Source organism: Trifolium pratense, linkage group LG3 (genome assembly GCF_020283565.1).
Source record: "Trifolium pratense cultivar HEN17-A07 linkage group LG3, ARS_RC_1.1, whole genome shotgun sequence".
Lineage (NCBI taxonomy): Eukaryota > Viridiplantae > Streptophyta > Magnoliopsida > Fabales > Fabaceae > Trifolium > Trifolium pratense.
The window spans coordinates 6,584,638-6,610,774 of NC_060061.1; the positions used below are offsets into that span (position 1 = coordinate 6,584,638).

Here is a 26,137-nt window from a genome sequence, read left to right on the forward strand (position 1 = left end):
ATTTAGTTCATTAAAATGTACCCTTGAATTCTTGAGTACATATTAGCATTTTTCAAAGAAAGTTGATAGTATACCGTAGCAAACCTGTCACATATAACACATGGAAAAAAATTGATTATTTTTTATGCTAACATCTCTATAGGTTTGCGGGGATCCACGGGGTGGCGACGAGGAGAAAAAACTCTTTGAAGTGGGAAATTAAGATGTAAATGAGTTCTCATTGAAAGGAAAATGATGGAGATGTTTCATTATTCCGGTGAGAACATAATTTATTATAACTCATATTATACATTTGAGAAAAAATCAGCTACAGAACTACCAGCAGGGGCAAAAATACGATAAGTAGGTACAGAATTTCGAATGTGACCAGACAACCAAAAATCAGACAAGTTTGAACCCAAAACATGAAAACTCAAAGATGCGAGCGCTGTTGCTCTTGGTTGGTTAACCTGTATGAATGCTACTTGGCTTGGAAAATTATCGATCATGCATAATGCATTCCACACTATTCAGTATTCAGTACCAGCCAACCCCCACTACCCCACCAAACTTGTTAAATGCAAAATTTTTCCACTAAAGTTTTGTCTGCAGGTCTGAAGTGGAGCGAAAGAGGTGATTTTGGAGTGAATGAAAATATAGTCATATTTTGCATTTTCTTTGAGAAGTTGTTTTCATAGATATTATTAAATAAATCTTTATGCTTAATATATTTTTATTTTGAGAATATTATAATAATGTCGATTAAATTGCTATTTCAAAAAAAAAAAACTTCATTTGGTCTCATATATATAAGTATAGTTTTTTTTAGATTCATTGAATAACTTGTATATTTAGTTTATATTATGGACCAAATACATCAGTTATTCAATTAACCTGAAGAAAAAAAAGAGGTGTGTTATATAAACACAAAAAAGTTGGACAAAAAATACAACACATCTTTTCTCGAGTTGAGATCCTCTCCATTTCTTATGTTTTCCATTTCTTCCATTACCAAAGTTTTTAAATATTTTGGGGTGTATAAATGACATTTGGACCCACTTGATGTTACATTTTTGCATTTATATTCCCAAAACTATATAATAATGGAGGAAATGGAAAGAATTGGAAATGGAGAGGATCCCAACTCTCTTTTCTCCACTCATAGTTCGGATATCGAGGCGTGCAACAAATATTAAAAAAACAAATATTAAATTTTAAAAAATTCATATAAATCCTTTAAAAGACTCCTTTAATATAATTTTTTAGTTCCACCAAATTAAAAGGATTTTGTATTATGAAAGAGGGGGAAAAAATAAAAATGAACCCTCCCAAATCTTCATCTCCCAAACTTCTTTGTTCCTCCCACTTATTCTTTCCTTTTTTTTCAAAACTCATCTCTTCATTTTTCTACAAAACCTAAAAATCTAGGATTTTTAATTTATTTTATACCAAAGATTTTGTTAATTGAAAGTTCTGGAACACATTTCATACTTTTTTTTTTCCTAAAAATAAAATAGACACATAATCCATTACTAAAAATCGAATATGAATTGCATGCAGTCAAAACTGTATACAATCATACCGTCAGATTAAGATCAGAAAGTTATGATTTAAAGCATGATTTTAAAAATGTTTTATATCGTCAATGATGAAATTAAAAGATTTATATCGTCATGAATCAAATTAAGAACTCCCAAAGCAATGATGCAAATAGTGGTACACTATAGCAAGCAGCCCCATCACTTTTTTCTTTTTTTGGTGTTAACCGAGACTTATGAGTGACACGTGAAAAAAAACTCACACAAACACATCTTAAATAATGGTCCATTGCTTTGATGCATTAATAAAAACAAATTGATAATTCAAAAACAGTACAAAATAAAAATAACTGATCAGCAAACAAATTAATTAAGGTGACAACCTTATATAATAGTAATCTAATCCCATTGAAAGGGAAATAATGGAGGAGCTTCATTATGATTTCCTTCATGAGAATGAGATTGATCATTAGAACCCATGTTATACATTGAAGAACAATGAGCATTCTGATCATTTGAACCCAAAACAGAGTCAACAGATCCCAAGCTATGATCATGTAAACTCAAACCTAAAGGTTGCATAAAAGATGAGTGAGTATTCACCATGTGATTCAATCCATTTTCAGGATGATCATGTGTCTGTGGTGGTACTGATGATGACAGAAGAGAGAGAGCACAGGAAGTGTTATTGTTGTTGTCACAGAACATTTTGCATCTTTCTGAAAATGGGTTTGTTGTGTTCCTGTGAAATGTTTGACTCAAACCAGCTGGTAGATGTTGATTGTTGTTGTTGAGTGTGGCTATTGTGTTCTGGTTAGTGCTACTACCTCTGTAGCTGCTGTTTGGAGATGATGAGGTTCCAAGAAAAAGGTCTTGTTTTTCGACCAAATGATGATGATGATGCATTGGTTGGTGTTGGTTGTGATTATGGAGCCTAACATCTCCTCCACCCCAAGTAGGATTCACCATAGCAGTAGAAGGGTATATGTGTGAGCTTGAGAAGGGTAGCAACTGGGTTCCTGATAAAAAAAATTATGCATCAACTTTCGAGGAATACTTGAATGGTCACAAGGATTTAGTCATGTATTTAGTCGCACACACATGTTTATAAAAGGTAAAAACAGAAAATAATTAAATAATGTGTATTTTTAAAATAATTAAATAATTAATTAAATAGAGTGGCCAAATTCATGTAAGTATTTTTCTAAACTTTTTGTTGTCTACAACATCTAGGTACTTTTCATAAATAAAAAATAAAACATCAAATCATCAAGACTAATGCAGAACATTTAAATGCTATTTTTTTTCACCACCAATATCCGACCTACTGAACTGAATAATGGGTCAATTTCAACCATTAACAATCTTGAAAATTTGTCTATACTTCTAATAATTAATTTGTAGAAAAATAGGTCAATTTTTTCTTATAATTGTACATTTTATATGTAGGCATAACACCTTGTTTGGTTTAGTTCTTTTTTCATTGATAATATAGAAATATCACACTTGCTAGTAATTTTCATTTGCATTATTAGACACATTTTCTAAAAACAGTGTGAAAATGATATTTTTGTTGTAATTATTAGTTGAACTTGAAACAAATTTTCCTGAGAGTCAGACCAATTAGCTACACAGTGAATCTTTGTTTCACAATCACATGTACTCAAAACCAAGGTCTAGAAATATTGTGTTTGTTGTAAAGATATGTCCAAATCATGGAAGAATTATTGAAGCAAATAGATAGACAATAATAGCTTTGTTAGAAATGACAGTCTAGTTACTAACCAGTAGCTTTTGCCCCTCTCACATTCAAAAGCCTTTTGTGTGTATGTAATGTACTGACACAGTGACATGTTTGTTGTTTTTGTTATGACCACTAGATTGTGATGAACATAGCAAATAAGTGGACCAAATTATAAAGGATAGGATAGTGTCAGCAAGCATGGTGAGGTGTAGATAGCAAACAAGTGCATTATGTGTAATTTTTGTGTGTGTGTGTGTTAGTATTTGTTACTCTTTTAAGATGTTTGTACCTATGTGGGGATCCTCAGCAATTGTCTACTCCAAATCTAGACAACTATTGGGTCCACTCAGATAATGTTAGCTATCCTACAACTTTAAAACTAACCTTGGTAATTGGACAAAAAGCTACTACTTCGAGTTATGGGTTCTGCTTGTGGCTTTCTTCTCCGTCGGTTGTGTCCATCTAAACGTTTTCTACAGCTCCTTTTTCCTTCATCAAATTCCTCCAATGAATGGAACCTACACAAATTAAGGAAACATTTACATATCAACCTCAAAATAATGTGAAAATCATTAATCACTTGATGCATTCAAGAATATAGTTTTCACCTCATTAAATAGAGAGTATCTACTACTAAGATTTTTAGATGGGGTCTCTCAACTTAGATTTTGTTAGGGGAGTAAACTTTTTTTGGTAGATATACCAAAACCTGGATCAGGGTTGTGTGCAGTCAGATAATAATGATTGCAGTGCAGACGGCCCAATAATCACCGTTGGGTTAAGATCGGATGATCCATAATTTAAGCTTAAATTTTCTATTTATAAACAATTAAAATTCGATTATAAAATCTGAACCGTCTGATCTTAGATTCGGAAAGACATGCTCTTGTGCAAGATCAAGGACAACACTTTACTTAGTATTTACGATAAAATTTACATAAAATAATTTATCAACGCCAAAATTTTAGACTTTAACCCAAATCAAAATAAGTGTAAACGAAACATACCGAAGGTCCAACCATTTGTGTTATACTCGGTTGGCATTTTATTAACTAAATTAACCAATATGTGAGAAAAAAAAAAAAACCAACATTTACAAGTGTTTTGGTAGGGGATTATCTTGACTAATAAGGAAGTATTTTATAGTTAGGGATTCCTTCTTCTTTTTTTAAAACCCCCAACATTAGTTAGGGCCTTTATCAATTGAGAGATTCCTTCTTTTTCTTTGTTAAGGATTGAGCGTCAAATAATTATTCTTCTATAATATTAAGATACTAAATATAATACTTGTGAAATTAGCAAGAATAATGTGTATAAATATACACATAATTTAGATTTTCACAGAAATAAACAACTAAGATCAATTTCATGACAAAACATATATAACACATAAGTTAAACAATCTTTAGTCAGACTTTTACTTAATTTTCAGCCGAATTTCAGATTATCAGAGTTTCTTTTCCCTAAGATCTCCCCAAGGAACCTGAAGTTCAAGACCAAAATTAACACACACAAAAGAAAATGCATAAGAAAAATGCACCTGCTACATTGTTGGCAGAACCTTTGCTTATGTCCACCAATTGTGACTTGTGCAGTCTTGGAATGAAGTTCACAAACCTTATGGCGCCTATGATAATCTCTACAATTACTCAGATCAGCTTGACAACCATCAACAAGACATGAAACTATCTGAGTTCCATTGTTAATAGCTCTAGCTCTCTTAGATGAACCTGAACCAGTTGAAGATGATGAAGATGTCATTTTTGAAACTCCACCAACAACATCTTTGGATTTTGTTACAACTGATTCAGTGCTAGAATTTCCAACATGACCAAGCTTCAAATCAACAGAAAATTCCCTTTGTGTTCTATAATCTCCAAACCTCTTTGAACCATCCATTGTTTCTATGTTGTTTAAGGTTGTTTGATCCATTTCAGTTAAATCCCATGAAGGTGCTTTCAAATTGTTCCACTCCATAACTTAAGATGCTTCTCAATTGCATGAAAAATCAAAAACATTATAAATTAATATGAACATACATTAATTGAACTAGACACTTACAAAAATAGGTAAAGTAAAATTAAATTAAATCTAATTAAGTATATTCTCAAATTTGATTAAAGAAAACAACATTGGAATTTTAATCTAACAAGGTTTTTAATTAAAGTGAAAAAAGATAGAGTAGGGAAATTTGAATAAATTGGAAGATATAAAATAGGCACTTCCTATGCTAACATAATTGACATTGGCTTGTCCTTATTAAGGAAAAGAGACAGTGAGAGAGAGTAGAAGAAACCTGCACCAAAGAGAGTTTGAGAAAAAGAAGAAAAAAAAAACATGAAACATAATTAATGATAACTACAATAGAAGCCAAGTTGAGAGAGTTCCAAGGAAACTGGAAGTTACAATTAAGAATGTTACAAACATTATAGTATAATGAATTAAGCAACTATATGTTATAAAATATATTAAAAAAAAAAGTAAGAAAAAAGTTCATGAATAAGAAAAGGTAAGAAAAATTGTAAAAAAAAAAAGAAGGTAAGAACAAGAACAAATTAAATATAATTGAAAAATGAAGAAATTAAACTTGTAGATGGAGGATGCTTACAAGATATTCAAATTAAGGAGCTAGATTTTTTTTAATTTATTTTCTCTCAATTTTTTAATGTTTTAAATAAAATAAAAAAAACATACACAAAGATATTAGAGGGTTTTATGTTATATTAAGAAAGAATCAACACTAATCTTTACCTTATTAGGAAGATGAAAGTGTGGATTTGTGAAGGAAGACAAGAGTGTGTGTGGATAATGTATATAATGAAAGTTGAAACTGAAAGTTGGGAAGTGAAAAGAGAGAAGAAGATGAACGGAACTCAAAAAGGGTGTGTTATGTTTAACTAGTTGAACTAAATATAATAATAATTTAGAATTTCTTTATTACTAAAAATAGAGGGTATGTGTAGCTTGAGAAAGGAAAGAAGGAAGATAATGTCATAATAAGGACAGGCTGTTGGTTGCTTTCAACTTTTAATAATAGTCAAGAAAAGACAAGTACAAAGAAAGAATGGATGCTCATGACAAAACTAAGCATATGGAATTGTGTTTCACATTTCATAGCATGTCTTCTCTATAGGTTTTTTTTTTTTTTTTTCCTTTCTTTCTTTCTATTGATAATTTTATACTATTTACTTGGAATTTGGAAATGGAAGCCTGCAAGTTTAGAGTGTAGCCCACCCTCCTTGGAGCCACAATGGGGAACAAAACAAAACACTTCCAATTTCAAGATGACAAATTTGTAGAAATATTTCAACTTTTATGTTTAATTATTAATTTTTTTTTTGTGATTTTGTTTGTTTTAATAGACATATACATCAAACAATTAAAATTTTCAAGTTTAATGCATGTATCACGTTGGTTGCTAAATTGACTATTATAGATAAGGAGAATAGATCCACGGCAATGAAATTATTTTACGGTGTAATCTCAGTCATTCATTACGATGATTGTGAAAGATTAAAGTTAAATATCAGAATTTTAGATGGTATAGATGTTCACTACTCTCTCTATAGTGAAATCTACAATTGAAAAAATCATTTCTCATAGATAGCAAACATGTGTATTTATTATTTAAATTAAAAGTTATTACCAAACAAAATTGCCATTTCATATTAATAATATATATAATGAAAAAAAGTTTTTAAAATAGAATATATATATATATATATATATATATTGTTCTAAAATACGATATTTCGGTTTAATTATTATTTTTGTCATAATTTACTGACTTTTAAAAAAGTAATATAATAAATTAGAATTTAATTAGCATATAAATAAAATATGATCAATAATTAATATTGACAATATTTGAATAAAGTTTTTTGAAATAATTCAACTTCTTATTAAGATCCAACCACGGATTATAATATTTATTTATTTATTGCTAAAAAAATAATAATTTATTGGACATAAGTCATCTCATCGTTTTATAATCTTCTTTTTTACTCGAATAAATTGTAAACATGTTTTTTAAACGTTTGAATATATAAAATTATATTTTACCGTGTTTAAGGCAGCTTGTGGGGGTTTATTAAGAGATAGTAATGGTCGATTTTTAGTTGGCTTCTCTGCTCGCTTGAACAATTCGTCGGTGCTTGAAGCAGAACTTCGGGAGGATCTTCCATGGCCTTACAATGGCGTGGGAACGTGGGTTTCGAAAAAATTAAAATTTATTTTGATATTTTGATCCCTATCAAGCTTCTCAAAGATGGTTGTCTTTCTACTCATCCTCGGCGTACTCTTGTGGAAAATATTCATCCTACAATAAGGTGGGTAAAACAAAGAGGGTTTAACCCGATTTGTGATCCCTCCACCAATCATTTTCACTAAACCCAATTATATGAGCGATTTAGGCAAATTGATGGAGTACTTGTTTTTGCTGCATTAAACAAAAATAGTAGCATTGGACTGTAGTTCCTTACGAGATGGCAAATGATGATCCCTTCTCTGCTTTGGTGGGCCTTTGTAGTAGACGTTGAGCATTAATTTAGAGGGCTCCAGGTTTAGATGCCTTACTGATTTAAGCCACAACAATAATGAAATGCAATAAAACATCCTTTGCTCAAACACCTTCCAGCACGTGACTATTTTTACCTTATGTGTCTTAATCATACTCGTCCTATATCTGCGACTCTTACATAATTCATATTTAATGATTCTGGGAAAGATGAATTATGGTGATTGCAGTATACCAGCACTTTAAATTTAACCAAAAATGAGTTGAGTTGAGTTGAATCGAGTCGGATTTAGTTTTAATTCAGTTACGCTCAATTATTTAAAGATCTGCTATTAGTGTAGTGGTCTAATATATTGTTTTCGTGTTCATGAAAAGGAGAGATGGTTGACATCTCCCCTAATACGGATCAGAACAACTTTCGGATTTTTCTGTTACATACCTCGGTTAAGGTTGTGCATCTCTTTGAGGTTGGATCTATAACCGAATATAGTTAATTTAGCACAAAGTTTATTTTGAGTTTGTTATGAAATTTTTTTCGTACCCAATAAATTTAAATTTGCGAGCAAGTTTCTTGGATTCTTCGTAATAAATGGAATTTAAAATCTTAGCTGCACGATCTCAATTTAATCGTTTAGATCCGTTACAATGTGAAAATGCATGAAATTTCTACAACAACGAATCTAAGTCTGTGAGGAAAAAAAATAGTCATTTTAGTCCTTCAATGTGCAACTCGTTGTCATTTTGGTCCATAATTGAAGAAAAAATATAAAATAGTCTTCGACTCTGCAATTCATTAGTCATTTTGGTCCATGACGTTAAAATTGATAGTTAAATTTACAAAAAAACTGACGTGGCCTTTTTTGGAGACATGTGGCACGCTGAGTATGCATTAGTTAAACAAATGGCCTGATGCATGGCGAGGGACCAAAATGACGGTACTTTTTTTTTTCTTTCTTTCCATTTCTTTATCTTCTTCTTCTCATTCTTCTTCATGGTTGATATGATTACAATGATTGATATAAGATTTAAGAACATAAAGTATGTATTTCAATGGTTGATATAAGATTTAAGAGCAGATATGTGTATCTTGATATTGGAGCTAGAAGCTATGATTCAAGCGCTGGTTTAAGAACATAGTTAAGGAGAAAACAAGTTTGAATAATATATAGAACATAGTTAAAGAGAAAACAACCCTAAATAAATAAGAGTAGGATCAAATTCACCTATCATATGTCCGTCCACCTTCAAATTTGTCAGCATCTTCAACAACAACAACAACAAAGTTGCATGCTTCATGAAATTGAAAAGTGTTCATCCTATTTTCAAGAGTTTCACTGCCTCAATCTTAAGATCTTCATCCTTACCACGATTTTTGAGTTCTGCAATTTCTGGATTTTATATAAATGTATGAAGAAGTATGAGAGGAAGAAGATGAAGATGGAGAAATGAAAAGAAAAAAAAAACTGTCATTTTGGTCCCTGGCCATGTTATCCGGCAACTTGTCCAATTAACGCCTACTCAGCGTGCCACGTATCTCTAAAAAAAGGCCACATCAACTTTTTGTAAAGTTAAGTGTCAATTTTAACATCTGGGACCAAAATGACTAACATATTATAGAGTCAGAGACTATTTTGTGGTTTTTCTTCAATAAGGGACTAGAATGACAACAAGTTACACATTGAGGGACTAAAATGACTATTTCCCTCCAAAAAAAGACATACATTTAATTAGTGAGACGGATCTTTCTACATTGGGAAGAAGTTTTAATTTCAAAAAATTGATACTCTCTTTCGTCTCATAAAATTTTGCAACTCATGCACAAAAATAATTGTCATTTTATCAATTTAATATTTAACTTTTTTTCCTAATACATTTTTTTTTTGTTTTTTTTTTACGGTAATATATTTTTATTTGTTAAATTTCAATCTTCTTGACTATTGTATATTCCCTCTAGTCTTTTTAATATAAGAAATTGTTTATTTTTTAGATAGATGGAATAATTTATGTGGTAAATTTTGATTCTGGTGTAGATTCATGTCAACTAGCATCTTTTTTATTTTCTACATGAATAAACTAGCATCATTCACTCAAATCCACTTTGAACTGAATCCCACTAAATGGAATACGAAGGTACTATAGTAGAACGGCGGATGCTAGCGTGAGGTAGTAGAGCATGTCTCCCACCAATGAGTCATGTGCTATGTGGATCGGATTGAATGTGTACGTGATATTATGGTGTACTGTCAGTATTATATTATTTTTTATTTTTAAAAAAAAGTTTCCAATTTTTTTGGGAAAAAGTTTTCGATCTTTTTTGTGGAAAAAATTTTCGATTTTTTTTTCGGAAAAAAGTTTCCGATTTTCGGGAGAAAATTTTCGATTTTAGATAAAAAATAATTTCGGAGGTTTTGTCTGAACAAAAAAGATTCCGTTCTTTTTTCGGGAAAAAAGTTCCGATATTTTATTCGGAAAAAAGTTTCGGATATTTTCCGGAAAAAAGTTTCCGATATTTTTCTGGAAAATTTCTAATATTTTATTCGAAAAAAAAGTTTAAAATATTTTCTGTTTTTTCACTCTTTTTTGTATCAGCAATACTTTTTCAGATGAACATTTCGAAACTATTTTCCCCAAAAAATCGTAACTTTTTTCCGGAAAACATCGGAACTTTTTCCAGAAAAAATCGAAATCTTTTTTTCGGAAAAATCCGAAACTTTTTTCCCAAAAACAGAACGGGAACTTTTTTTTCCAGAAAAACTCCGGAATTGTTTTTATCTGAAATCGAAACTTTTCCCCTAAAAAATCGGGAACTTTTTTCGGGAAAAAAAATTAATAATTTTTTCCCGAAAAAATATCAAAAACTTTTTTTTAAAAAATAAAAAAATTTAATACTGACAGTACATCATAATATCATGTACACATTCAATCCAAACCACAGAACACATGACTCATCAGTGAGAGACCTATCATGGTCTCCCACCCTAGAATCCGCCTAGTAGAACAGGCCAATCTAGTCATAACATGATAGGTGGAATTGCAAATAAAATGACTTATTAGCAGATTAATAAATCATTTTGAAATTACATATACATCACACATCCTGGATCAAGTAAAGACTCTAGGGTTCCTTCATACCAAATACATTAATTAATCATTCTATAAATCTAAAAAATAATTTTTTAATTTTTTTTTTATATAAAAGATTAGAGGTACTAGTCCCCACGAACTTAACTCAGTTGACAGAGAAACCATATTATTATATACTTCACTTTTTCATTTTTAAAAGATAAAATTCTAACCACTAATACTACTTGAGAAAAGAAAAACTGAAGGTAGTGGTATAATAGTTAAGATTGGTTTAATAAATAACACTAATTTTACTGTTTAAATGAACATAAATGGAACACTTTCATTTCATGAGTAGTAGTAGAGCCACTCATTCTTCTTCACCCTCACCCGGCCCTCTGTTTCCTCGTCAATAGAAAAGCAAAAGCCTTTCCAAATCTCTCAGCATCAAGCAGTATGGGCAAAAAGACGTAGCGTGAGCCCCCCCAACACACATTATATATTATATATATTAAAGCAATTCTAGCAAAGTTATTGATAAGTCACTGTAGTACATATCAGGAAAAATCAATTATACATTTAAGGTAAATGAATCACCGTTCATGATGTGGCTTAATGAGAAGAAGAAACTCGTGGGACTGTGGACCATATTAGGAACATGGAAAAATCACGATATTTGCACTCATACAGGTTAGTCACACCCAAATCTTACTAACACATTGTATTTCCTTTTCAGTCATATTTTCTCTATCACACCATACCATGTGACAATGTCACCGTTCGTATATAACTATCGTCGTTACTAAGTGTATGTTTGAATTGACGGTAAACTTTAAAAATCACCGTGTGACAATGTGTACAATTACTTACAGTGTGTGTAATTTTGTGTAACCCGCCATTGACATTTCTAATTCCAAAAATGTATTTGGGTTTGATGAGTTTGAAACGCTTGATTTGTTTTTTGGTTGTAGCGGGACTAAAATGGATACTATGTGCTGCTGAAGATTCAAATTCAAAGACGAAGCGTGTTGTTTCCAGGAGCAGGAAAATTGTAACCATCTTTTCTCTATTTCCTAGGTAAGTTTACCACATATTTTCGTCTTCCCAATTTCATTTGTCAAACCAAAGTGCTAGGAATAATTTAGTGTCCCATTAATTAATCAATAGTGGTATTTTAAAAGTTCGTTTCAATCCACAATTTTCAATTTGGAGAATGTAAACATGTATTTGAAATGCACAAGGTAGATAAGTGGAATGATCGGAGTTCGAACTCCAATCCGCTGCACTCACGGGACCAAAATTTATGTATTTTAATTTACATGTTAATTAAGGAAATAAGTATAAAAGTATTTTTTTGACACTTTTTAAATTTTTTAAGCATTAAACTTATTACATTATTAAATTCATAATTTTTATATGGCAAAATTTATTTTTGATCCTTGTAATGATAGCGAATTTGAGTTATAGTCCCTGGATTTTTCTTTTTTTAAGATTTGTCGCTGTAATTTCAAATTCCTTTCTTTTTAGTTCCTAGTGTGGCCATGTCACACAAAAACGCTGATATGGTCAAAATTTGTTGACTAGACCATTGTCACGTGTTCAAAGGACGCTAACTTGGCATATATTGAGGACGAAAACAAAAAAAATTCACTTTTAAATTTCTGATCGTGTGTCCACAAATCCTAACTTAATCGATAAAAATGTTAAAATTGTTAGGTTTGATGTCATGATATGACTAGGATTCGAACTTTAATCCCTCCACTTTATATGTGAGTTTTTAATGACTTTTCATTTTGTGTACATACCAAAAAAAGGTCTTAGCATGTACACTTAGGGCACATGTTAGTAAGACTCTGACTTTCATATAAAATAAGGAGGGGTGACTATTTTGATCCTCACAAATTTTTTTATGGGTCAATTTAGTCTTAATAAAACTCAAATTAGTCCATGACATTTTTATATTAAAGACAAATTAGTGGTGAAATATTTGGATAAAACACATAAGATACTAGGTTCGATTGATTATGTTGTAAATACAAAAAAATAGTATATTTATTTATTTTTTATTTTTTAAAATTCGGTATCGGACCGTATGACAAACAAATCTGAGAAAACCAATTTCACTAAAAAAAATCTGAGAAAACCAATTTCACTAAAAAAAACCTATTATATCTAGAATATTGAGTCAAAAGCTACTCTAGAAATTAGTCAATAGTTTAGGCACCTAAACTATGGACACCCTCAAAATTTACCGTTCACATATTTTTTGTGTGGATAGGGGGAAAGTGCGAAGAATATAAACATGCAGGTACCATTCCTTTCTTTGGGAGAAATCATTTGACATTTGTGATGGTTTGGTAAATGGTGAAGCCATTCTAGCAATCAAAAGGGATACGATAAGATAAGATGGAATAAAATTGAAGATACACACGACCCTATATTTTAAATTTGATACATAGTACTGTACATACTAGTAGTACTCTTATCTAGATGAATAAATACTTCATTCGGCCACAAATATAAATAAAAATGTACTATTTAGATTCATTGAATAACTGATATATTTGATCGGAGGAGTAAGGTGAACACTTCATGATTCTGGCTTGAGTTTAGTTAGTTACACATTTATTACTATCCAATAATTTAATGTTACGTCATCTTATTTAAATTTTGATTTAATTTTTTCTTTTCTTTTGATAATTTTTTTTCTAAATATTATACTTTCTTTAGTTTCTTAAATTTGATACATAGTACTGTACATACTAGTAGTACTCTTTTCTAGTGAATATATATAAGGTGACACTTCTGGCTTGAGTTTAGTTGGTTAAACATTCATTACTATCCAATAATTTAATGTTACGTCATGTTATTTAAATTTTGATTTAATTTTTTTTTTCTTTTCTTTTGATTGATTTTTTCTAAACTTTAATTGGGTTTGATTCGTAAACATTGTCTCTGAAAGATGAGAACCAATCATGTAGCATCTACATTGAGAATTCAAGTAGCGTATACGTCATTAGACAAAATAGTATATGTTTAGGAAAAATAGTATTGAACAAGACAAAACAATGGAGGTATCCATTTTTATTTTATGAATGGTTTACTAATCCAGTGTATTGTATTTTGAGGTAGTTTAGATTTTCGGCCGCGTTGCGAACTTGCGTGCTTGTTTTTATTTTCGTTCTAGTAGGGTAAGTACTACTTGTACTTCAACTCGACTTGTAGCCTTGTGGTGGGCAAAGTACTCTTAGTACTTTTTTTATTGGAATAATTATTTTTATTGTTAAAAAAAAAAGAAGACAAAAACTGCATTGAGAAATAATATTTTTTATGTAGAAAAACATAAAGGGTATTTTAATATTTTTTATACTAGTTTGTACTATAGACAAAAGTTGTCCTATTGGGGGAAAAATTCTTGTTTTTTTTTTGTCTGGTCTCTTGATATATATGTTTTATCAATCCCATGACCAGTTTTTAGATCAAACAAGATAAAAAAAAATTGTCCCGTTCAATCCTTAATTTTTTAGAACATCAAACACAATGTTATTCCTAAAAAGAAAAAGAAAAATATTCCTAAATTTTTTTTATATCTTTTGAAACTAAAGAGAGTTATTATAAAAAATAATAAATAAATTAAAGAGAGTTGAAGGAAAATACAGTAAAAAAAACTATAAAGCAATAAATAAGGGATGACTTTTAGTCAAAAAAAAAAAGGGATGACTCATCCCTATAATATCAGCAATAATTAAATGAAGTTATTATTTGCACAAACGAAGGGCCCAATAGTTTTGGCGGCAATTATTCAGTTTTGGCCCAAATGTTAAAACCAGACAAAGCCCAATTAACTTATAACCGCTGACTTGGTTCCACACTTCCACTCACAGTCACCGACGATTCCCCTCTCCGCGCCCTTAGATACGAATTTTCAGCCTTCACAGGAAGTTGAATTCACCGCGACTTTCTGCTTAATTGTTCGTCTCTAACTATTTTTTCGTTAAGTTTTTGCTTTTTGTGTGTTCTATTTTTTGCATTTTCGAAATCAAAATTGTGAAGTTTCCGTTAACTTCGTGAAACAGTTTGCGGTTAGAAATGGACGGTGACGGCGAGGAGTTGACGGCGCAGGAGACCGCTTTGTATGACCGTCAGATTAGGGTTTGGGGAGCAGATGCTCAAAGAAGGTAACTCCTTCTTTCCAATTTCTAAATCACTATTTTTTTTATTTACTTTTGTTTTTTTAGTTCTAACCTAATTTTATTTGCTTATTAGTATTCTTAACAACTATAATTTATGTTTTGATTTTTTTTTTAATGATTATGTTGTTTTAGATTAAGCAAAGCTCATGTCTTGGTCTATGGAATGAAAGGAACTATTGCTGAGGTAAAGATATAATTTTTGTATATAGTAACTCAATTTAACTTTGACCCACGAAATTATAATGTAAATTGGGTTTTGTTGAATTTGTTGTTGTATAGTTTTGCAAAAATATTGTTTTGGCCGGAGTAGGGAGTCTGACATTAATCGATGATCGACTGGTCACTGAGGAAGCGCTTTCGGTGAACTTTCTAATTCCTCCGGATGAGAATGTGTATAGTGGAAAGACCATTGCTCAGCTTTGTTGTGATTCACTTAAAGACTTCAATCCTATGGTTCGTGTTTTTGTGGAAAAAGGTTCTTGCTTACCCTGTCCTTGCTAATTTATTTTCTTCTCCTGCATTGTTTCGTTGTTTTTTTAGTTTTTCACATCTTGTTTTGGTTTATCCGTTTCTATTTTGGCTTCAGGTGATTTGTCAAGTTTTGATGTAGAATTCTTCGGAAAGTTTGATGTTGTTGTTGTCAGTTGTTCCTCGCGTTCAGCCAAAGTACTGTGGAAACTCCTTTATATATAGTGCCTGTGTTGTTTACTACTTTATGGATTTCTGATATTATAATTTTTCTTCTAACACTTTATTATTTTTCTGTAGAAACTAGCCAATGAGAAATGCCGGAAAGCATCAAAACGTGTAGCATTTTATACTGTTGAATGTAGAGATTCTTGTGGTGAAATTTTCGTTGATCTGCAGGACTATAAATATTCAAAGGTATTATCCTTGTAGTAACTTTCACTAATGGAAGACTACTCATTAAGTATGTGTGTTTAATTTGAATAGGTTTCAATAGATCTCTTGTTAGTATGATTTGAACCCATGTCATTTTGTACCCAAAACAAACGCCCTACCAAACTGTGTTACATCCCTTACATTGGTTATCTACTTCGTTTTGTTGTGTCAATCCCTTTATGAGATGATGGTTCATAAGATACCATACATTTCTCTTCTATTTATGACGATAATGAATATGGAATCTATTAAAATCATCATTGGTTGTAGGAATTTTTCCTTGCAATCAGTGATAAAGGTTACGGGGGCAGAATTGAAGTACAAAATCACATAAAGCAGGAAACCTAGTGAAATTGAAGTTTGGGATGGATGAAATGTTAAATAGCTCTATTCTTAATGATGCTTATGGTTGTAGATTTTAGTTTGTTGGTTATTTGATAATTATGTTTTAATAAGAATTTTATAAACCTTGTGTGTATATGTGTTCGTAACAACAAGCAAATTGCTTTCGCTGGGTCCGAAGTTCTAGATGATAAGCAGCGGTGGATGCTGCTGTGCTTGCTTCTACAGCAACCACTAATTTTGTTTTAATGTTTCATTCTTCCATGGCAGAAAAAATTGGAGGAAACTATAGAATGCCACCTAAAATATCCAAGTTTTGAGGTATGCTTGTATTAATGTATTATTGTTGCATTTTCTATCCTGCTTTTATTTATTTTCTGTTCGAAATCCATCAATGTCTCTCAAAATAGTATGGAGTATTTAATATTTAACTTAGGGTCTTGATGAGTTGCAACCCTCAAGACCTTCAATGTGTTCCGAATTATATCTTTCGTGTGGCTAAACAGCAGACTGACTTTGACCTGAAGTATATTTGGTGCACCTTCTAACCTTAATGGCTTACCCAGTCATTTACTAACATTAGATGCCCAAGGGACGACATTAAATTCATTATTGTATACACAATGATCTTATAGTGATAATATAGAAGTCGGTAAGAATCAGCCTCTTCCTTTTCTGTCACATACTAAGTTTAGGTGTGTCATGTTGTATATTAGATTCTCCTGCGGATTTCAAAAATCACAGAGTTTTTTGGTTTTTCTTAAAGGAAATTGACTTTTATGAAGTTCAAATAGAAGATCTGCAATTAGGGTTATCATGCACCCCGTTCTGTCGTGATATTTTATGAATATTTTTTAGTGTGCGTTTCAGTCACCGCCACCACAAGTTTGATTGCATTTTACTGCAGATGTAAGACATTCATGTTTTGTCTGCCTCCAAAACAAACACATGCTATGTCATTTATAGTTTATCTGTGTGCCTTACTCATTTTACTTTACAATGAATTATGTATAGTTAAGAGGTTCATATTCCTAGGTATGACTTTGTCAATTTTGCTACAGGATGCTTTGTCAGTACCTTGGAGTGCACTTCACAGGAGAATGTCAAAGCTGTACTTTGCAATGAGAGGTTTGATAAGCTATGCAGTTTTATTTTTTTTATTTTTTATTTATGTAAATGAAATAAGAAAAATGGATTCAAATCTGTGTAAGTGGTCTAATGTATTAGGTCTTTCAACTACGTTAAGTGATAAGAGAGAGGTGGAGAGCAAGGTTATTCACGGGTTGGTCTAGTTTGGATTCCAGGAAATCCAACCTGCGTTTAGTGATCAGGTTTCATCTCGAATTTTTTTTCCAGTCAATTGTATTAAGATTGAGTTGGTTTGGTTCGAGTGATTAATATATTATATAAAATATGACGAGGAACATAATCCAAAAAACTTGGTAGTGCTGGAGGGGAATGCCAAAATTAACAAATAAAAAAGATAAAAGTATAGAAACATTTGAATTATTAAAGTCTGCATAACTTGCAAAGTTTTGAAACAAATACAAAACCGAATGTTTTTCAAACAATTGTAGAAAGCTTAAAATGCTTAACTTTGAATGTATTTAAACCAATGCTATCCAGTTTACTTGATTCGCTTTGGATTATCGTATTTATCAAGTTTAATCGAACATGCCTAATGGAGAGAGAGCTTACATTATGTAGGCTTTTTGTGTTTTGTGTGGGAAAAAGTCGCATTTTCTGCGTGAAGTTAATAGATTGCAATTTTATGATTGTTCTTTCTATAGACAAATGTACAGTTAATATCATTTCATATGTCACAGTAATAGAGAAGTTTGAAGAGGCTGAAGGACGTAGTGCAGGAGATGTTTCGGATGCAGATCTTTCCAGTGTTCTGAAGCTTAAAAAGGAGCTTTGTACTGCACAAGTATGCTTGCTGGAATTGGTTATTTATGTCTTTAAAGTTAATTACATTATTCATCCGATCCTTCTGTTTACGTTACAGTCTCTTAATGAATCTCATGTGCCTGACTTCTGTTTACGTTACAGTCTCTCAACGAATCTCATGTGCCTGATACTCTTCTAGAAAGATTGGTAGCAGATACAACAGAATTTCCTCCGGTTAGTGCTGTTATTGGGGGAATCCTTGGACAGGTATTTTATTGGGCATCATTGTTTACAAGACAATATGCCTTGCAATATTAGCTGACCACGTTGACTGTTGTAACATTACAGGAGGTTATCAAAGCAATTTCTGGTAAAGGGGACCCCATAAAGAACTTTTTCTATTTTGATGCTTCTGATGGGAAGGGTGTTATAGAAGACATATCTGATTCAAATACTGGAAAGTAAACATCTTCGAGTCAGTGTTCTTTTCAGAGTCACCGGCAATCTTTGGTTGTGAATTATAGCAAAGAAAACTAGTAAACTTAAACAGATATCAGTCAAGAGACTGATCTCGTATTAACTGCTTGTTTGTAGTTTTTGTAGTTCCTTATTTATTTTGATTGGTGACAATTTAGGGTTAGAATTGTCTCCTAAATGTAGACGCTCAAATGTATGTATGCTGACCATCAAAGCTGTCTCTTAAGTTACAAAACCTCGCTATGGTTCGGAAAGTAGCTTGTCATGTTTATGTTCTGGGTTCTCCAGTGGGTAAACCTGGTTAATTGAACTACTTAATATAATGGTGCCTTTTGTTATAGTTGAGTATGTGATATGATTATTAGAACATTTCCTAAAAATACACTTACATGAATACTATATAGCAATTATATTTTTCCCTTTGTAAAATGAGATATTACATACACATCAGAGCCGTGGAACGTTATTTTCTCAATAAAACACAATTATGGAATTCAAATAGCTAATTTGAAACATTATTATTATTATGTTATGTTTATAGCTAGTTCTTACATGTTACATTTAGAACCTAAATGGGAATATGTACCGAGATTGTTACTCATCATTCATCAATGGCAATTTACCATCATTGGGATGTTACATTGCAGTTACATTATATAGTTGATTGCTTGTAATAAAGTTTCTCAAGATCTGGTCGAAGCTTTCAGTTGACTTCTCGACAGGGTGAATATGCACTCCTTCGTACGTTGTTTCCACAATCTGCTCCTCTTTGGAATGCCTTTGGATTTGTTTCTTTACATTGCAGCCTCGATAAGTGCATTTGTAGTAACTTCTGAAAGTAGTAAAATGAATTTGGAATGAAAATCTAATTAACCACACATGACTAATTGAGAAGTTGCTGTTTTAATAATACTGGATTATAAAACTCATTTAGTTTGTTCATTTGTTAATGCAAAGATAGAAAATTTACATAATAGTTTTTTAATCACATAGTTTTTCACCTAAGCATCTCCTCTCACCAACATAAATCCATAAGGAGTGGGTTTAAATTTTACCAATGAGATTGTAGTTGTAGCATGTTTTTGTTGCTCAAATTGAATATCTTGAAACTACAAAGATTAATCTTTGGAGCATTGTAGTATTATCATAGAATGGCACATACCTAGGAAATTTGTTGTTTTTCACCGACTTTTCGCCATACTTTCTCCATCGGAACCCATCGTCTAGTATATCAATCTGACTCCTTGTTTGAAATACATATCTATGCTTCATGATTTCTTTGCCTCCTTTCTGCTTTGATGTCTCCTTCCTTATAGTTTTCAGAAATAATTCTGCCTTTTTAGCATGAATATTAGAGGCATTACCGGGTTTAACATCAATAGGAGAAGCATCTTTTGAAGATGAGATAGGAAATATCACTTCATGTCTCTCCATTATTGATTTAGAAGTAATAAAACGAGGACTATAGCATAAATCATGCATGTGTTATATATATAATGGGAAAATATGACGAAGGGTGCATGCATTTTCTAAGGATGAGAAACACGAGGGCTGCAAGATGGTCATTGGTCAACAATCAACATGTGTGGTCAAAATCAAATTTATCTGACTATAGATAAAATAAAAGGATTCATGAAATGAACTCATACATAATATTGGATATGCACACGTACGATTATGTCGTATAAGATGGATCAGCGTGCCGTGAATAACATGGAATCTAATAAACTAAATGCAATTTTAAAAATTAAATAAATAAACTATATGCAACCATACTTTTCTATTGAAACCCATACTTTTCTAATTAAAGTGGCCAAGGCTGAGTCAAAAGTTAGGATGATATCCAAGTGTATTTAATTTCATTGTACATTAGTTTCGTTTTTATTTATTCTGAAAAAAGACGTGACAATTTTGCCAACAGGAAAAAACGTACTGCATTCTATCTATGTACATTTTTATAATTTAATGAGAAATATGAGACACAACATGGAGTTGGCTTCGTGATGGTTGTTAAACCATTGCAGCGGACATTTGAAATACGTATAGGTCATAAGATTCGTTATATAGAAAGTTTCCATGAAATTGCTCGTGAAAAGTATATAGCAATATGTCCAACAGCTAAAGAAACAACAATTACTAGTGATTTTTTGGCTAAAAACCCTAGTAACCACTGCTCGTTCTATGAATGGGAGGTGGATCCGATCCTGTGCTGGAGCCGTTAGCGGTCTTGTGGGTTGTGGGTCCCTTGATTCTTGGTGGTAGATACCATGTTCTATGTCTGTCTTTTATTCTTTCCTATTTTCTCCCTTTATCAGGTGTCTCGGTTCAGGTTTTTTTTGCCAGGTGTTTGGCGTTTTTTTCATTCGTGTTTTTTGTATTTTAGTAGCGCTGCTTTTCGGTTTGTAGTAGTTCGGGAGTGTATTTCTAGTACACTTCCTTATTTTTCTTCTTTTGGTGTTTTCTTTAATTTGTACTACTATTTTTTCGTTATATATTTACCTTTGCCATTAAAAAAAAAAAAGAATTAAGTACGTACAAGATGTGCTTAACAATAAAAGAAAATTACATATTGTAAAAAAAAAAAAATTGAGTTTACATGAACATATAACAAGCCACAAAAAAAAAAAACACCATCTTAGCCCAATTCATCCCTAAACAGGTGTAACACCTATTCTAATCAAATTTAAAATTCTTCTTCTGAATTTTCAGCCACCACCAAACAAGGATTTTGATCTTATCAAACAAAATATCAATCAATACTTCTTTTTAAGAGAAAATTTTATTATTTTTTTCTTTAAATGTACCAACAACATGTCAACTACATCGTTTGAAGATCAAATTTAAATGTGATTAACTCTAATTTTAGTCAATAAATTAATCTTTGTTGAGATAATATTAATTTTATTATAGGACTCGAGGTCCTTCGTTTAATATCGGTTTAGTTTTCTTCTTTTTGGATACGTCCCTATTTATAATATAAAATATCTATTTTTAATAAAATTTTATTAAAATTAATTTTTAAAATAGTTGAATGTGAAGTCTTCTTTATGTTACCAAAAAAATATGAGATCTTTTAATCAAGTAACTTTTTTTTTTCTTCTTTGGGTTGACTCTATAGTATAATTTTCATGATTCAGTGTTAAAATACTTTGCATTTTTTTTTGTGATCACTTTGGATTCTTTTTTAATTATATTAAAGTGGTGATATTTTATGATTTATAAATTTATTAAACCCAAAAATACAAATATAGATTTAGATACTAATTAGATATTCAAAGAGCATATAATACTGCTACATGTATTTTTTTGGTTACAATACTGCTACATGTATGAGTTCAAAATACTGCTACATGTATGAGTTCAAAATACAAATATTTTTTCAAAGGAAAATATTAATATATACCTCTTTAAGACTTGTTTATGTGCTAAAAATATAAATTTATATTGAAAAATATTCATTTCATTTTTAAAAAAATTATCTTTTTAATATAATTTATAAAATCTATACACTCTTAAGACACAAACAAGCACACAACCATTTTTTAAATTGCGAAAACATAAACAGGTTCTATAGTATCACATGTCATCTATGTGTCCTTGATTGGGTAAGTTAAGTGAGCACATTTTTTTGTCTACCGGCCTACATTTTATTTCCATGGATGGGTTCCACAACGCATCATCTCATGCATCTCCCATAAACAAGAAAATGAAATAATTTCACCACGATATACATGTTATAACTTTTCTCTAACAATGACCGATATTTCTGCCTTTAAACATATCATGCATGTTGTGTCAAAATAAATAAATATCGTGCATGTCAGCATGTGGGCTGTGGCTCGATGCCTCGATGCAAGTTTTTGTGACTGAAAAATATACGTAAGTATCAAGGATACTTATCAAGGATGGATCTAGAAACTTATTGCACGGAGGGCTGGAAATAAGAACAATTATTTTGAGCCTTAAACATATTTTTTGTTAGTCATTTTGATTTTCAAATTTATCTTTCCTTTGTTAGTTTGATCCTCAAATATGTTTTATGTTAGTCAGTTAGTCCAAAAATTACTAATAATAGACATATTTGAGAATATTTTATAATTTCAATACACTTTATTTGACAATTAATATTTCATATATTTAAGGACCGGTATATTTTATGTTAGTTATTTATTTTTATCATAATATAATTCATAATACTAAACTAAAGTGTTATAGATAGATAATTGAGACATAATATATATATATATATATATATATATAGATAGATAGATAGATAGATAGATAGATAGATAGATAGATAGATAGATAGATACATACATATATGAGGGGGAGGAGGCGACTTAGCCACCGTCTACCCTTCTTTGAATCCGTCCCTGGTAAGTATAAATACATTTTTTAATGTTGTACCAAATGAAACGTTTTTCAATAATAGTATAACTAAATTATCTAAATATGGGATTTTAAAAATAAATACATAGAGAAAATTTACTTGGGAGAAAATACATAATATATCTTGCGTGATTTTTGAAGGGAATTCAAATTCATATATCTAAATTAAATTTTCTTGTTTGAATGATTAATTTGGAGAATTTTTTAATTGAAAATTTATAAATTATTTTGTTCAATTTAAATTTTAAAATTCATCCAAATATACGCTAGGAATGTATTTGGATGGAGTAATTACAAATTTTACACGATTTAGAATTCTAAGCAATTTAAATGATTCTATTTGAATCAGTTGCGGAGTCAGGGGTGGCCAGACAGGGCCATGGTCCACCCCAAAAAATTGGAAATTACTTAGATAACCCTATACATATATAAAATTATATGTTTATAATTCTAAAATTTCTAATATCTCATCCAAACACCCAACAAAGTTTTGTGGAAATACTACATATGTATATGTAATTTTAAATATTACATATGTTAATAATAGACAAATTAAATTTATATGTATCAATTGTGTCAATCAAATTTAAATGGAGAAAGTATATTGCTTTCAATAAAATAAAATAAGATCGGTGTTTTCAATAAAAATAATACACATAATCGTATTATGAAATGCATACATCAAATGTACAGGTTGCAAAAAAAAAAAAGAGGAATGTTCTCTACTGTCTACTCAAAGGTGTTCAAACTTAACCATTAAGTAATTAGTATTATAAAGATCAAAAGATTGATTTGAAGGGTCAGTTGAAATGTTTTAACGAGCCATACCTATGACCTATCCCAGTTTGTTTCCAGTTTCCATATTCCACAAACAACTACTTTGGCTCATGCATTTGCTTTTTAAAGAAATTAACAAATTTTAACACTATTAAACCATATTTAACTCCTTAAATAATATCAAAGGGATATTAGCATACTACTAATTAACATGACTCTTATTATTGTTAAAAAACCGACTCTTATTAATATTAATAAGACAGGTCAACACTATTATTAGTATAATTCTTTTTTTTTTTGGTCAAACATTATTAGTACTAGCTACAAATACTTTTGTCAAAAAAGAGCAACATAATACTTACAATTACAAGCCTACAAGTTAATTGGTTCTGGGCCCAGCAGTTAGGCCCATATTCCCGGCAAATATTTCTTTTCTGTTTAGTTTGGTCTCTCTCCACAACCCTGACAAGTCATATGAAAATGTTTCACGATAGATGAATTTTAATAAGTTTTGTTGTGATAAAATAAAAATAAAATTAATCAAACAATTGAGTTTAAGTAGTTAATAAACTCTAAATTCTATAGGACAAATCGTTTAAAATAATACAAATTTAATTTTGGAAAGAATAATTTTTTGCCAAACTTTACTTACTAGAGTCGAACTATTTTAAATTATCGATGCGCTTTTCTCTTGATAATTGGACGTTAAACATAAATAAATAATTGGATTAAATGTAGTTTTACCTCCTATTTTGAATAAATCATAATTTTATCCTCCTATTTTAAAATCCGGAATTTTACCCCAATTTTAAAATCCTGAATTTTACACCCCTTATTTTATAATTTTTCGAATTTTACACAAAACTGCTTTAGAGCCTCAACTTCAAAGCTTCGCACAAAAGTCAATTTTGATCAATAATTCACAAAACTGGTACCGAAATGACCGTAATCGAGTTAACTTTCCACATAATCAAATCCAACTAAATATGGAGTTACAGAGAGAGATTAATTGTCGTTTTAGTGAAAGTCTGTCCAAATTAATTATCGTATAGACCTACTACTGGTATTTTTGTCATGTATCACACTCTGTAGCTTCGTTTTGAATAATATTTACATGTCCGTAAAGATAACAAAATTACCCTTGTTGGAATTTCAATTTCATCAAATTTGGAGTTACGATGCGTTCGGTAGACAATGTTGAATTTGAAGGTCAGATGCAGATTTATGCAGAATTAGTAATTAGACAGGTCAACACTAAATCGATAAATACTCTCCCTCTATAACTCCAAATTTAGTGGGACTTTATTCTATGGAAAGCTAACTCGATTATGGTCATTTTGGTACCAATTTGGTGAATTATTGATCAAAATTGAGTTTTGTGCGAAGTTTTGAAGTTAAGACTCAGAAACAGATTTTGTGCAGAATTTTGGGGGGAAAAATCCAAAAAAAAATTAAAATAGAGGGGGGGTAAAATTCCGAATTTTAAAATAAGGGATAAAATTCCGATCTAATCAAAATAGGGGGAGTAAAACTGCATTTAAGCCTAAATAATTAAATTAAAATTGATGGGACTTAGCAAGGGACACCAACACCATTGTTTCTTGTGACCATAACCCTTCATGTTATAAAGTTCAGGTGTTAGGACATTGAGCTTGCACGCCAATAAATAACAAGTTGGTGTTTAATAAAAAATATGTTGCCAATGCCATGTGTCTATACTTTGGGCTTGTTATTAGACAAGTCATTGATCATCCATTCATTATCTCTGGAAAAAAGAAGTCATTGATCACTATCATCGCTTGAGTTGAAGTAACAAGAAACAAAGTGTATTATGTTTTTTTTCTTTCGGTAATTAGACATATTTCAATTATTTGTTATGACATGTTCTTTTTATGATGTGATATAATATCAGACAAAACAACATGAAGAGGGGAATACCTTGTAGATTTGCAGGTATATTGAGAGAGATGGCCTCGATGAAGGGTTTTCTTGAGGACCCTTCAACTTTAGAATACCACATGGAATTTCAATCAGGGGAAAAAATGATTAATGATTAATTTGGTTATAACTTATACTCATAGCACAATTATTAAACGGTGAACATCCCGATATATATATTATGTGAATATGTTACCGGGATGATTGTCTCATTAACTTGTCTCTTGATAAACTCCACCCGAGAAATGCTAAAATAAGAGCATCAACAATCTCATTAAACTTGTCTCTTGATAAACTCCACTCAAGAAATGCTAAAATAAGAGTTATAAACAAGCATACAATCTCTAATAATGTCTCACATATCTGACACATCAACTCTCTAGTACTA

At 30.9% G+C, this 26,137-nt stretch overlaps 3 protein-coding genes and 1 non-coding gene across 6 annotated transcripts; 2 read left to right on the forward strand and 2 right to left on the reverse strand.

Moving 5' to 3' along the window:
• Positions 1-1,783: 1,783 nt before the first annotated feature.
• LOC123915991 (squamosa promoter-binding-like protein 13A) lies at positions 1,784-6,190 on the reverse strand. The gene is made up of 4 exons (XM_045967304.1): positions 6,013-6,190; positions 4,802-5,249; positions 3,646-3,779; positions 1,784-2,536 (listed from the first exon to the last, which is right to left on the reverse strand). Exons 2-4 carry the CDS (start codon positions 5,236-5,238, stop codon positions 1,917-1,919), a joined length of 1,191 nt encoding a protein of 396 aa, XP_045823260.1. The 5' UTR covers positions 5,239-5,249; positions 6,013-6,190; the 3' UTR covers positions 1,784-1,916.
• Positions 6,191-8,138: 1,948 nt separating this feature from the next.
• On the forward strand, positions 8,139-8,270 carry LOC123919225. The gene has a single exon (XR_006813135.1). It is a non-coding gene; the product is annotated as a U6atac minor spliceosomal RNA (small nuclear RNA).
• A 6,360-nt stretch (positions 8,271-14,630) lies between these two features.
• LOC123915992 (SUMO-activating enzyme subunit 1A-like) lies at positions 14,631-18,985 on the forward strand. Of its 3 annotated transcripts, none has more exons than XM_045967305.1 (11): positions 14,631-14,811; positions 14,917-15,018; positions 15,166-15,217; positions 15,313-15,508; positions 15,620-15,699; positions 15,802-15,918; positions 16,549-16,599; positions 17,340-17,406; positions 18,105-18,208; positions 18,331-18,435; positions 18,517-18,985. In XM_045967305.1, exons 2-11 carry the CDS (start codon positions 14,930-14,932, stop codon positions 18,631-18,633), a joined length of 978 nt encoding a protein of 325 aa, XP_045823261.1. In that variant the 5' UTR covers positions 14,631-14,811; positions 14,917-14,929; the 3' UTR covers positions 18,634-18,985. The 3 variants fall into 3 exon arrangements, with proteins under 3 accessions (XP_045823261.1, XP_045823263.1, XP_045823262.1); XM_045967306.1 differs by having other exon boundaries at positions 14,700-14,834; XM_045967307.1 differs by lacking the exon at positions 18,517-18,985 and having other exon boundaries at positions 14,653-14,811; positions 18,287-18,431.
• Positions 18,986-19,067: 82 nt separating this feature from the next.
• Positions 19,068-20,129, reverse strand: LOC123915994 (probable WRKY transcription factor 43). The gene is made up of 2 exons (XM_045967308.1): positions 19,808-20,129; positions 19,068-19,477 (listed from the first exon to the last, which is right to left on the reverse strand). Exons 1-2 carry the CDS (start codon positions 20,125-20,127, stop codon positions 19,282-19,284), a joined length of 516 nt encoding a protein of 171 aa, XP_045823264.1. The 5' UTR covers positions 20,128-20,129; the 3' UTR covers positions 19,068-19,281.
• Positions 20,130-26,137: the final 6,008 nt, after the last annotated feature.

Excerpts from the sequence above, each read along its gene's own strand:
- LOC123915991 (XM_045967304.1), bottom strand. The coding sequence starts at position 5,238 with ATGGAGTGGAACAATTTGAAAGCACCTTCATGGGATTTAACTGAAATG. Across the intron at positions 3,780-4,801 it reads TTCTGCCAACAATGTAGCAG|GTTCCATTCATTGGAGGAAT; the intron begins GTGCATTTTTCT and ends TAATTTGTGTAG. Across the intron at positions 2,537-3,645 it reads CTTTTTGTCCAATTACCAAG|GAACCCAGTTGCTACCCTTC; the intron begins GTTAGTTTTAAA and ends TTTTTTTATCAG.
- LOC123915992 (XM_045967305.1), top strand. The coding sequence starts at position 14,930 with ATGGACGGTGACGGCGAGGAGTTGACGGCGCAGGAGACCGCTTTGTAT. Across the intron at positions 15,019-15,165 it reads GGAGCAGATGCTCAAAGAAG|ATTAAGCAAAGCTCATGTCT; the intron begins GTAACTCCTTCT and ends ATGTTGTTTTAG. Across the intron at positions 17,407-18,104 it reads GCTGTACTTTGCAATGAGAG|TAATAGAGAAGTTTGAAGAG; the intron begins GTTTGATAAGCT and ends CATATGTCACAG.
- LOC123915994 (XM_045967308.1), bottom strand. The coding sequence starts at position 20,127 with ATGCATGATTTATGCTATAGTCCTCGTTTTATTACTTCTAAATCAATA. Across the intron at positions 19,478-19,807 it reads AAAAACAACAAATTTCCTAG|AAGTTACTACAAATGCACTT; the intron begins GTATGTGCCATT and ends TACTACTTTCAG.